Below are 12,641 nucleotides of genomic sequence, written 5' to 3' on the forward strand. Positions count from 1 at the left end.
ACGATGTAGAAATGCTTCTAAAGAAGTCCTGCACGATTATGAGCAAAATTATAAACACAATCAGTTTGGTGAATATTGAAATCATGATTAGTCATCATGATTATTCATCATGTTTGGTCAAATGTCTAATTAGTGTTTTTTTTTTTTTTTTAAACAAGCAGTATGTAAACAAGGCTTCAAGGCTTAATACTTACAAATAATAACAATAAAACAAAAATAAATCAAGTAAATAATAATTCAAACAAATGGCACACAGGGCAACACAGCTCAGTTACTTGCTGAGTGCAAACCGATGAAAAAAAATGAAGCCTACTTAGAACCAGGCACGTTATTTACTTTTAAGCAAATTTTGATCAATTAATAGTCAAAATGTCATTTTCACTCATTTCAAACTGAAATAACCGATTTTTCTTGAATGGGTCTGAATTGACAGCCAGCACGGTATATATTAGGAATTAGGTGAGAAACTCAATGCCATTTCACACTGGTAAATAATATATTAGGGTGAGAAAATAAGATGCTTTTGTCGTGCAAACATGTGGGAAACATTGCCCCCTGGTGGCATCCCTGGTGAAAGCGTCCATATGATATTTTTGTGAGTAAATTTAGCGCAGATTTTCTTTTTTTCCCCCCGCGGTGAATAAAAGGGGTTACTCACTCTCTCGCTGCTCTCGCTCCCTCAAGATGGCATCCAGCCACTTCTGCTTGTCCTCGGCCGTTTTGGCCATGCAGACAAACCACTTGTTTTTGGCCGTGTTGTGGATCTTCCAGCCGTTGGTCACCGTGTAGTTGTTGCTGTGATAATCCGCTGTTGAGAAAAACAAACATTTATAGCAGTGGTAGGAGAAATCAAATTGATGTCAAATAATGAAACAAATCAAATTAAAATTAGCAATGATATGAATAAGAGCTCTGTTGAACGTTGTTATTCCAAACCTTGATTTTTTTTGGTGAATCATTGACTTATTTGAGCAGCAATTTTTTAATTTTAAGGAACATTTTTGCAGATTTATCCCCAGGCTCTAAAGCAACATTTTAAAAATAAACAATAACATTAAATGATTACCGTATTTTCCGCACTATAAGGCCCACCTAAAAGACTTATTTTTTTAAAAAACCTGATGGTGCGCCTTATAATCCAGTGCGCCTTATATATGGATCAATATTGAGATTGTGATTGGTAGATGGGGAATGAAGTGATAAAGTAAGCTTTACCTCTTTCTTTTGTGTGTTTACACTTGAACAAGGTTGCTCATATTCACATTGAGTTATTATCAAATATGTTATTATTTTTATAGGTTGATTGAAATTAAATAATAATTTTTATAGTAATAATAATAATTATTATATTATTATAAATATTATTATAGTATTATTATGTTATTATTTGAGTTATTATTGTTCTTATTTTGAGTATTACTATATTGTGATTGAAAAAGTTTGAAAATATGTCATTGATTGAGGGTGCGCCTTATAATCTGGTGCGCCTTATAGTGCGGAAAATACGGTACCTGTTATTATTTTTATTAACACAGTTATTCGTGATTTTTTTTTTTTTTTGCTTTCTGAGTTTGAAATGTCAGACTGCATTTGAATGCGCCATATGTAAGCAGCAAGTGGAGAATTATGCCGTGTCATACAGATATAATGCGTAATTGACGAGCATTTTCTTAGCATCTTTAATTAGCGATTGAATATGATTCTTTAACGGCCATGTGTTGATACCACGTTATCCAGCCGCATATCGAGCAGCTTATCAGCAAAAAAAAAATACATAAAAAATAACTATGGCAGTTTTTAAAATTAAAATTAAAATTAAAAATAGGCAAAAAGGCAAAGAGCATATTTCGAGCCTTGCATTTATATCACTTTATTATATGGAAATATCTCGCAGATTGTCAGCAAAAAAAAAAAAAAAAAACTAACTACGCTTTTTTTTTTTTAATAACACCTGCCATCAGATTAAAAAAAAAAAAACATCTACCCTGTTCTATTTTTAATCATCAAGTGAGCTGCAGGTGAGCAGCGGCTAAATAATGAATGGCCTCCGGTAATGGACTACATTAACCTCATGGCCAAAGGTCACGTATACTTTTGATATTTGAAGCCCAAAGGAGAACAACTCTTGTCGTACTGCATCGGGAAAAACAAACGTTCATGTTTTCAGGATCCCTCGGGGGACATTTTTAAAATCCACCCCGAAAAGCTACAAATCAACCTCCATCTGAAACTCTAATATATAGCCATACCGTCATCAAATCTGAAATTACTGACATATTACGCCTAGATACGCACACAAATGCTCTGTGAATGATGCTTTCGTCTTTGTGGTCGTGAGATTGCAAAATATTCTGGCAGCTTACAGGAGAAGCAAAAAAAAAAAAAAAATGAAAAGAAGAAAGAGGAAACACGTGATAGAGAGGAAGATGGTGTTTCTACACCACTACACACAAATTGAGAAAAATACCGGCTGAAACACGCTGATAGCCCAACCACAGACGAGGCGTCGGCAAGTCAGAACGCACAAGGATGCAAGTTTCTCGCAAGCCTTCTGGAGGTACGTTTTGCACCTCGAGTCGTAGCCGCACCTTCAACGGAATACTGGACATCAAATAATTGAGGTTGCGTGTGTGCAACATCCTCTTTGAAACTGTGCAACCGCCGCAACACCCCGCCCAAACCCTCAGCGAATGTTTGTTTTTGCTAGTTTGACTGCGAGTCTTGCCGTTTTAGTAAAATCTTGGTCATTTAGGGCGAGGGTGGGTACAAAAATGGTAAAAACGGGAGAATAGTAAAAGTAACAATTCCGTCTATTTATAGCTTCGTGAAATTGAGATGGGAATATTTACTGTCATAATTAGAGTAGTTGGGAGATAAAGCATCGGGTTTTCAATACATACAAAATCGACAATATTTCCAATTTTATTTCCAATTTTGAATGGCAGTAAACGAGCCCGACATGGGCTAAATTTGACACGAGTAGTGTGTGCCTCTCTAATTCCCAAAAGTTGTCATGTTTTGACAATCTATCCAATATTTTTGCCTCCTAGTCTTTTTTGTAATATTTTCTTTTGATATCACACATTAAAAAGCCCGATTTGGGTCAAGATTTCCCCCAGGAGTCAAACAACAATATTTTTAACAATTCTTTGGTTATTCCTAAGTTTGATCACGTGACACACACACGGTGCCACTCAGTGATGGTGTCCGGATTTGTGCAATTCTCTTTTTCTTTCTTGCTGAGTTCAGCGAGGCAGAACGGCAAGTATCATATGATATTAAAGACCCATTAAAAAAGGCACATTTTTCCGTGATGGCATAATCTAGCCAAACACGATATGTGAACTAAAGTCACCAGTTTGATTTGGAGCTCTTTTTCGGTTTCATCACATTATTCGAGCCAAAAACGTTTCGTTTCGAATGACAGCGAATCTATGGGAGGACGTTTCACATTTTTATAAAGAGGAAGTGGAAAAGGGGAAGAAAGAACATTCACATATACGTCGCAGGAAGCGAGTATTCGTGAAGGTATACATATTTGGATCGTTTGGCCTTGACAGAGGTCTACTGGCGCTCTACTATTGGCAGGTAAATCACTTGTACCATGCGGGGGCGGAGCTAAATGGTGGCCAGAGATGACCTGAGCCACACCTTACCATTCTGGGGCCACGCCCCAAACAGAGAGGGAAAATGTAATATCTGTGATTTTTCTGACCTTTTTCCCACCAAAACACTACAGTGGAGCCCCGTGTTACAACCTCCCTGATTTACGACATTTTCATGTTGCGACGTGGAATACTGAGTTTTTCATCCCTCTTTATGAGATTTTCCCGGTTATAAGAGCAAAACAACTGTCATGATCCCAGGGGGTTGGCTATATTTGTGTTGTTTTGCCTCCATTTGCTGGCGTTTTTAGGTGATTGCACATACTTACTATTACCGTCTAACTGCTTCCATGCAAAGCATGACCACAATGCTGGTCTGCTATCGGTCGGCCTCACTCGTTTCAAAATGGCGCAACGGTATAGCGTTGTTCGATTGTGAGTGGTTACAAAAGCGTATTTATAGTACATTTTACTGCTTTATTCAAAATTGAAAGGGTTAGCCATGGGTTCAAAGATTGCTAGTGATGTTAAAGAGAGAAGTAAGAAGATGATTTATATGGAAGCAAAGCTGGAGATAATATGGAAGCAAAGCTGGAGATAATCAAGAAATATGAAGCTAGCCTAGCCTAGGCTAACCTTACTTAGGAAGATCCAAAGAAATCCTTTTTATATTTTTTAGTTATGATGTTTTCTGATTGTATACTTGTATATTATATATACGTAACACTTATTTTGAATATGTATGTACAATTTTGATGTTTTTACCTGGGGTTCTACACACATTAACATCGGTTTGGATCGCCCGTCATACGACCAATTCGCCTTACGACCCCAGACGCGGAACGGATTAATCTTGTAACGCGGGGGGGCCACTGTAATCCACTTCGTAACGTGAAAAAAAAACCTAAACCAGGGACGCCATCACCCGGGGGTCCGCTTGAACGATTTGATTTCATAAAATACAATCCCTCACTTCCCCTCACTGAAGTGTTGGGGCACCCTGGCCGCCCCATCGAAAAATCCAGATTTTCATAAGCGCACCGGTAATATTGCTGAGTAAACACCAACCTGTTCCATCTTCCACATTTTCCACCTCCATCACCTCTGTGTTGATCCTGCCCCTGAACACATAGAGAGGGCCGTTGATAGACTTGGTCCTCTTGGTGGACTTTTTTCCAGAAACCCTAGGAAATGAGACAGCAATGCGGTTAGGCTCAGCGTGGAAAACATCCGCCGGGGGCAATGAAACAGCGTCTGCAACACTTGCGCATTCATACAAACTCATTTTGGGACCTTTGCAGAAATTTCCCATCTTTTTCCTCCGTTCAGCAACAAATTTCTTCAGGCATCATTTCTCTCACCTGGACTTCCTCTTACAGTAGACCAGAAGATTATCAAAGAGGAAGAAGACTCGCTCTTGAATATTTCCCGCCGAGATCTTCAGGAGATTTCCGTGAAGAAGCAACTCTGTGCAGATATCCGTCAAGTTGGTCCCCTGAAAGAAAAAGTCCGAATGAAATCTGGAAATCACCTCGCGTCCAGCAGTTTCATTCACGCGGCAAAAAAAAAAAAAAGTTCATTTTTTCACACGCATTTTTGTATGTGAGGAGGAATTTCGTAATCTGAACGCAAATTTCTAAATTTGTGATCGCACTCCTGTGGTCGTCCTGCACTTATTGTAAATGTTTTGTATTGCAGCTGTAATGGAAAGAGGGCGCTAAATATTATTTAGAAGCACTGCAATACCATATTGTCTGCACTATTATACGGATTATAAGACACACCCTCAATAAATGGCCTATTTTAAAAACGTTTTTTTATATATAGGGTGCACTGCATTATAAGGCGCATAGAATAGCAGCTACAGTAGAGGCTGGGCTTGCGTTATGCATCCACTAGATGGAGCTGCGCTAAAGCGAACGTCAACCAAACAATCGAATAAGTCAGTCAAAGTTTATTAATAGAATATAGGCAACTCTTTTCACTCCCAAAATGAATACACGACTGTTTTATTTTAGTTCTATGTGAAAAATGGAAACAGATACCTTTTCATTACAATAAAGTACTGTTTAGATCAACTGCAAGATGAATCAAGAGTTTGAACAAATACAATTAAGATTGAATTGAATATTAAACATAATTTTTTAAAATCAAATTGCAAACAAAATATCCTGCTTTGTTGATTTCTAAACGGTTTATGGGTTTAATTCATAAAATCTTGTTTTTTTTAAGAAAAACGATGCGTTTTTTGCACTTTTTTTTTTTGGTTCATTTTTTCACCCCCCAAAAATAAAAATGTGCAATTATAAGGCACGCTGTCAGCTTTTGAAAAAATTGCCGTCTTTTAGGAGCGCCTCATAGTGCGGAAATTACGGTAACTGCACGATATGGAGCTATTGCTACGGTATGCTCCGCGCGACGCTAACAAATGTCAGCGGCGCACACGTGACGAAAGAAGAGCGAGTGAAATTGAAAGCTCATTACTCATTGTAAAACGTCTCATTCCACTCTTAATCATCCGGAACTAAATAGACCCACGTGTGGACCCCACCCCAGCCGCTCGCCGATACATCAAATTTGGACCGCCACATTGCGGTCTTTCATGTACGGAAACCCCCTGGACCGGCCACACCCGTGCTCAAGTGTCCTTTATCGAGTCCTTTGGGGGTGTTTTGATGATGGGCGGTCATCAGTCACTAATATAAAGACACCACGAGAAAGCTGCTCGGACCTCATCTTGGGATTGCGTATCCATTTCGGCTCACGTTAACCGCACCGAGTTAAAAGGCGTGCGTATGCGTGCGCCATCGCGTGTAATGTATCTGGATCCGATTGGGTAAGAGAGAATCGCTCGTCCATTAAGGCTGCAGGTGAATAGCCTGAAGAGAGTCTACTGAGAGAAGAATATAAGAGTGAGACTAATGGCGCCGGAGATTGATGGGGAGTGGGCGGCTTTGCGACCGTATCAACCGTTCAGAGGAGCCGGGCGATAATATCCTCCATTTTATCCTATTGTGAGCTGACACTTTGGTGCAACACGCATGAGCGATAACGTAAATAAAAAAAATGCGTGATCGGAATCGGGAACTTACTTGAATGGGTATCATTTTAAAGGTAAAATAATAGTAATTATTATAAAGTAGCACAGATTTTGGGGAGCTTCCAATAACGAGTTCCAATTTGATTATGTGGCATGTATTAAAGATAGGTAAAAAAAACAAAAAACATAGAGCACTTTTTATATGTGTTTTAAACTAGGGCTAGGCGATACGGCCCAAAAATTAAAACTCAATTTTCACCAGTCATTCCGGACGCTTACAATTTCAATCCATTGTAATTGTATAAATAAACCCAACAAATATTATTTCAAGGTTTGATTTATTCAAAAACAAATCCTGTGGAAAATATTCCGACAACAATATTGTATAGTGATTTTATAACTATTTCATAACTTACCTAAATGTCACAGGTGACGTATTTTTACATATTTTTCACGAGTCTAGGCATTCAATCCAAAGCAGGCGTGCATTCATTCAATTTTGCATGTAAGGTTGCAAAAACGGAACGCACCTGATGAGTTACCCAGTTTTCCGCACTATAAGGCGCAGCGGATTATAAATTACACCTTCGACGAATTACCAATTTTAAAAATGTTTTCATGTATAAGCCACATTATAAGGCGCATAGAGTAGAAGCTACAGCAGCGGCTCGGCTCGCGTAAATATTACTATTAATCGTAAAACATTTCAAGTTTGATTTTTTTAATTGAAAAAAATGTAGCTCATTTTTATCCTTTACAAAATAATTTTATGGGATTACAGTGGTTATTTCAGAACCGTCCGGCGGTCTAAAGTAATTACGGTGCAATGTCCTGGTTTTCTGTTGTTTTCTAGTGACCTATGACCGTGGTCAGATGTTGACATTTTTGTGGGGGGGGAAATCCGAGATGGCGGTTTGGTTTCGGTGAGCTAACGGCGGGATGTACAAGTGAGGCCCGCTCAGGGTCTACCCTTGCGTTTTTTCGCCTCCCTTCCCTCCGAAGGTCCCCTCGTAGAACCACCCCCTTCGATCCAAAGCCAGCGGCTGGTAGGACGAGAGCTCAGCATCCGCCGTCCCTCGGGATCGGGCAGAATGCCCGCCGGCGTCTCCCTTGGCACCCCGCGTAGGTGGATTGTCCCCGCGGTGCCTCCTGAGACAAGGCCGCCGTTGTGGTGGGTGAGGGAGGCGTGAAAAATGCAGCGGGCTCCCGAGCCCCATCCGTGCCCCTGCTGCGGGGTGTTGGCTGAACTGCCCGTTAACTCTTTAGGATGGACCGCCAATAAGAGGGACAACTTACTGGAAGTGGTTACGTTGATAGTAAAAACGTTTTTGGTTTGTTTTTTTAAATCTATGTTTTGCAAAAGTGGCGGAATGTTGGACGAGTGGTTTACAAGTTTTGTGTACAATTTGTACTAACAAATGTTGTGGCATTTAAAGGGAGAGTTCAACAGTAAAGTTAATATTTGGTCTATAATTAAGTGCTTTAATAGGATGTATTTTTGGAGACTAATTTGTAGAATAACCCCTTAAAAATACTCAAAAAAATTATGCATTAAAAATAGAAATAAAAACGTCTTTGGAATTGAATGAGTTCTTTTAATACATAAATTGTTGTCCATGTACAATTAATACTTTTAAAACATTTTTTTCCACTTGCTGTCATCTAAAAAAGACAGTACATGTCATATGACCAACAAGTGAGCCGTGATTGGTCATTACCTGAGCCTTGACCACGGGTGAGCTATTAAAGCTATTAATTCAAGATGAAAAATAATTGAGTTCACAAAAATTTTCTGGCACTCCTTTAGCTTACTTTAAGTAAGGAATGAAGGAAAAGAAAGAAAGAAAGAAAGAAAGAAAGAAAGAAAGAAAGAAAGAAAGAAAGAAAGAAAGAAAGAAAGAAAGAAAGAAAAGAGGGAGTGTGGGTGAGAGAGGGAGGGAGAGAGAGAGGGAAGGAGGACAAAAAGAAAGAAAAGAGGGAGGGAGGGTGAGAGAGAGGGTGGGAGAGAGAGAGTGAAGGAAGACAAAAAGAAAGAAAGAAAGAAAGAAAGAAAGAAAGAAAGAAAGAAAGAAAGAAAGAAAGAAAAGAGGGAGGGAGGGAGGGAGAGCGAGGGAAGGAAGACAAAAAAGAAAGGAAGAAAGAGGGACCAAGAAAGGGAGGGAAGGAAGACAAAAAGAAAGAGAAAGAAAGAAAGAAAGAAAAACTTGGAATGCTTAGACCCATGAAAGACACGTAAATGTACGTCTTTGGGATTGAATGAGTTAATTGGGACATTTATGGACAAGCTATAAATGTTACGTTTATTTTAAAGCCAATTTAAAAAGAGTATGCATAATTACTTTCCACAGCATTTATCTTTGAATACATAATACCTTTAGATAAATATTTATTATTGTCCTTATTACTTGAATTCAAATGGATTAAAATGACAATTTTTGGGCCCTATTGCCCAGCTCTAATGTGCACGATATGTAAACGCGTCATCCATTATTAATCTCATTCCCGTTTTAACGCAGAGCTCGGTATGGGCCACTTGCGAGACGTTCCGAAAATCCTGCGCAGGACTCGACTTTTCGTCTTTCCGGTTCGCCGTACACGTGAGCAATAAACGCCAGTGAGAACATTTTCAATCGGAAAGCGTGAAAGAGGAAGCGCGGCAAAGGAAGGTCCCGCGCTCCCGGCCCTCCCCCCGCGCGCCGCGTTTTCCGAGCCGATTCCGAACGTCACGCTTTGGCTCGGGCCCGACTCCGCCGTCCCCCTTCTCACCTCCCAGCCTTCGATGTGAGACTGCAGCTGTTCCAGGGCTTCCAGTTTCTCCATCTGTCGCTTGGTCTCATTGATGTTGGAGCAGACGGCCTTCATGGCCTGCAGGGCCTCCTCGACGGCGGGATAGTCGGCGTGTTTCTTGGGGGTCCGCTTCAAGAGCTCCTGCCAGGAGAGTTTGATTGTCAAATTCATAGTAAACTCCATAATCGAGCAAATGATAAGGTAGGCAATTAAAAAAAAAGAATGGAATGGAATGTTTTTATTTAGTTGATTTAGTGATGGGAAAATGAAACCCGATGAAGCACTTTGTTTTTTTGTTTTGTTTCATTCTTAATCCAGGGGTGTCAAATTTATTTTTATCGTGGGCCACATTGTGGTTATAGTTTCTGTCAGAGGGCCACAATAAATCTAAAAATAGTCTAAAAAAGCATCCTTAACAATCATTGCGTAAATTTTAACGTACCACTGAATTTCTCTAAAATCCTGAAAATTTAGGACTTCAAAATAGAAAAACGTGTCTAATGAACGCCGTTTTTGCTTGTTTACATCCTTACCTAGTTTTGAAATTAGAGGCCGGTAAAAACTGTTCAAAAAGGTAGATCTGGAACAGATTTTTTTTTTTAAGACGATCTGCAAGTTTAGCTAGAAACTTGACATCAAATCAGCATTTGGCGGGCCACATAAAACGATGTGGCGGGCCGGTTCTGGCCCCCGGGCCTTGAGTTTGACACCTGGGTTGGTTTAACCCAGTGCTTGTCAAATAGGGTGGGGTGTACGAGGTGATGGTGGGGGGGGGGGGCGCGAATGACCGCGGGGAAAAGGCTTTGTTTTTGTCATGTGTAAGTGTAATTGCAATAAAATAAGAATTTTCTCCTTTTTTGTCGTTTTAGTATCAGGCACTTTGATGCTTATGGAAGTTCGCCGTTGCAAACACGTTTGGGATTCGGCAGAAAAGGGCCACCGTGACTTAAACACCGTAAACAACACCTGGAAAAAAGCTCGAAAAATTTTTGAATCTACTGTGATTCTCAACTTCTGTTATAGAGTAGTGTTGTTTGTATGCTGTAGACACTATTTACTGCCACCTACAGTATGGGAGAATATCTGCAGACTGCTGGGGAAAAGCCGCACTGAGTATAAAGTGCTGCAAAGCGTGTGCCAGCAAGATTCCGCGCAGTATTCACGCGTCAAACATAAACCGAGCTTTACAGCTAAGTAAGTCAATGGTAGTGTTTTTTTTGTTTGTTCTTTTTTACCTTGAGTAACAGAGGATACTTGCAGATCCTCTGGATGGGAGTGAGAAGATAGCCCTCCAAAGGAACATCTGTGCTCTTCTTGCCTCCTAGTAGCATACAGTGCTGAAAAAGAGACAAGTCCACACAGAAGCATAAAATTAACAGGAAGCAAGTCAAGTTTATTTGTATAGCTCTGAAGATGGCTGCTTTGCAAGACACTAACTACTACATTGCGATATTTAAAGTCATTTCGCCATTTTTAGCATCAAAAAGTTGACGTTTTGACCTCTTTTAGTAGCAGGCATTTTAGACACTCCTTTAACAAGAACACATTTGGGAAAAAGAATCTAAATAAATACTTATGATTGAAGGTATGTACTGTTAAAAACGTAAAATGACATCTTTGGGATTGAATGAGTTAATTTGGTAGCGAAATTATTTTTCGCATAAAAGAAATTCCTTTGAAAACGATTTTCACTGGCTGGTGACTGAAAATGACATCAGCAATGAAGTCTCCGCTAACGATCAATCATAGTTCAGTTTATTAAGTGTCACGTGACCATCAGATGAGCCATGATTGGTCGCTACCCGATCCTTGAGCACACGCCAGTTGATTTTCAGTCGAGCGCAACTGGAAAAAGAGGTTTTTAAATAACATAATGAAAAATAACTGAAAAATCAAATTAGCTATAGGCAACTATTTACTGCTTAAAATAGCAAAATAAAAGAATGATCTTTTTAAGAAAGTTATGCACAAGCTATGATTTTAAGCATAAATTAAAACTGATTTAAAATCAGCATTGGTCATTTTTGTTGGACCATTTTACACGTTTTTTTTTCCTTGAATAAATCAATGGATTATATGGATGGTTTTAGGTGAAATTAAAGCTTTTGCTATGAGATTGTTTTTTTTCCACATCGTCTTTAATGCAGCATTTGCGTGTTGGTTTTTGTTCTGTTTTTTTTTTTTTCCTAGCACTGACCTCAGCTAATTGTTTTCATTTCACTTGAGAACAGCGTGTTGCGCAAGTAGAAGACGTGTTACATCTCCATTTGTTGTTCCTGAGGAGGAAAGCTAGGGGTGTGGCACATATTCCAAATATCTTTTTTTTATACACATATTGTTACATGTTTATACAGCGCTAGTCATGCCCTCGCTACAAAACGTGTCAATGCGAGAAATGTTTTCTTATCAAACAAATGGAATTTTTGTCTGGCAACATTTTTGTTACATTATTGTATCTGTTTCATCTTTTTGATATAATTTCATGGGGAATATTGGATATTGCTACTGTTTTTAAAGCAGTTACGGTTGCTATGAGTTGAATTTTTGCAAACCTCAATTTCGCATATTAACCGCGACATCCTGTCACTAGAATGTTTTGCAGAAATTCTGAGTTTCATCAAGCACTTTCAAGTTTGTTGTTTCCAGCTGCAAAATCACGTGACGGACAAAAAGGTACGTGACAATAACATGCATTAATCTAGTTTCCAAGAATACAGATGTGATTTTGAACTTAAAATGTCATTCACTGGAGAAAGCCATTTTGCAGAATCACTTGAATAGTTTAAAAATTGCTGCTTCAAAAGCGATAAGGACCAAAATTAGTATTATTATTTTTATCAATCATTCTGGAGGATTACAAGTATATTGAAGGAAATAAACATAAATTATAAGCATTTATTGAAAGGTTTCATTTAAATAGAAAAAAATCCTGCAGAAAAAAAACATAAAAGAAAATAATGAATCCAGATTTGAAATCAGTTTTAATGTAAACCTAACATTCATAGCTTGTGCATAACTTGCTTAACCCTTGTGGCATTATGTTACAAATTATGGAATTTTTTTTATGATATAAAAGAATCAATGAGGAAAAAAAACACCAGGGAGCTGAAATTTGTAGCAGATGATTAAAACGTGTAAAATTTCAAAATGCAACGATTCTGACATTTCTATGTGATTGCAGCTGGACGTGCAAGATTTTGTGTACAAAA

The 12,641-nt window shown here is 38.8% G+C and overlaps 1 protein-coding gene across 4 annotated transcripts in view; it reads right to left on the reverse strand.

The window, feature by feature from the left end:
* prex1 (phosphatidylinositol-3,4,5-trisphosphate-dependent Rac exchange factor 1) overlaps window positions 1-12,641 on the reverse strand; it is a 98,182-nt gene that overhangs the window by 51,407 nt on the left and 34,134 nt on the right. For all 4 annotated transcript variants that reach the window (XR_015864739.1, XM_088407578.1, XM_088407577.1 and 1 more), the window contains exons 5-9: window positions 10,668-10,769; window positions 9,412-9,573; window positions 4,967-5,100; window positions 4,674-4,789; window positions 659-808 (exon numbers count right to left, since the gene is read on the reverse strand). Coding sequence is in view for 3 of the 4 variants with exons in the window: in XM_088407578.1 (XP_088263704.1) it covers window positions 659-808; window positions 4,674-4,789; window positions 4,967-5,100; window positions 9,412-9,573; window positions 10,668-10,769 (664 nt within the window). In the remaining variant the exon portion in view is untranslated. The remainder of the gene's footprint in view (window positions 1-658; window positions 809-4,673; window positions 4,790-4,966; window positions 5,101-9,411; window positions 9,574-10,667; window positions 10,770-12,641) is intronic.

Source organism: Hippichthys cyanospilos, chromosome 2 (assembly GCF_059441005.1).
Source record: "Hippichthys cyanospilos isolate Australia breed blue-spotted pipefish chromosome 2, RoL_Hcya_1.0, whole genome shotgun sequence".
NCBI classification, from domain to species: Eukaryota; Metazoa; Chordata; class Actinopteri; order Syngnathiformes; family Syngnathidae; genus Hippichthys; species Hippichthys cyanospilos.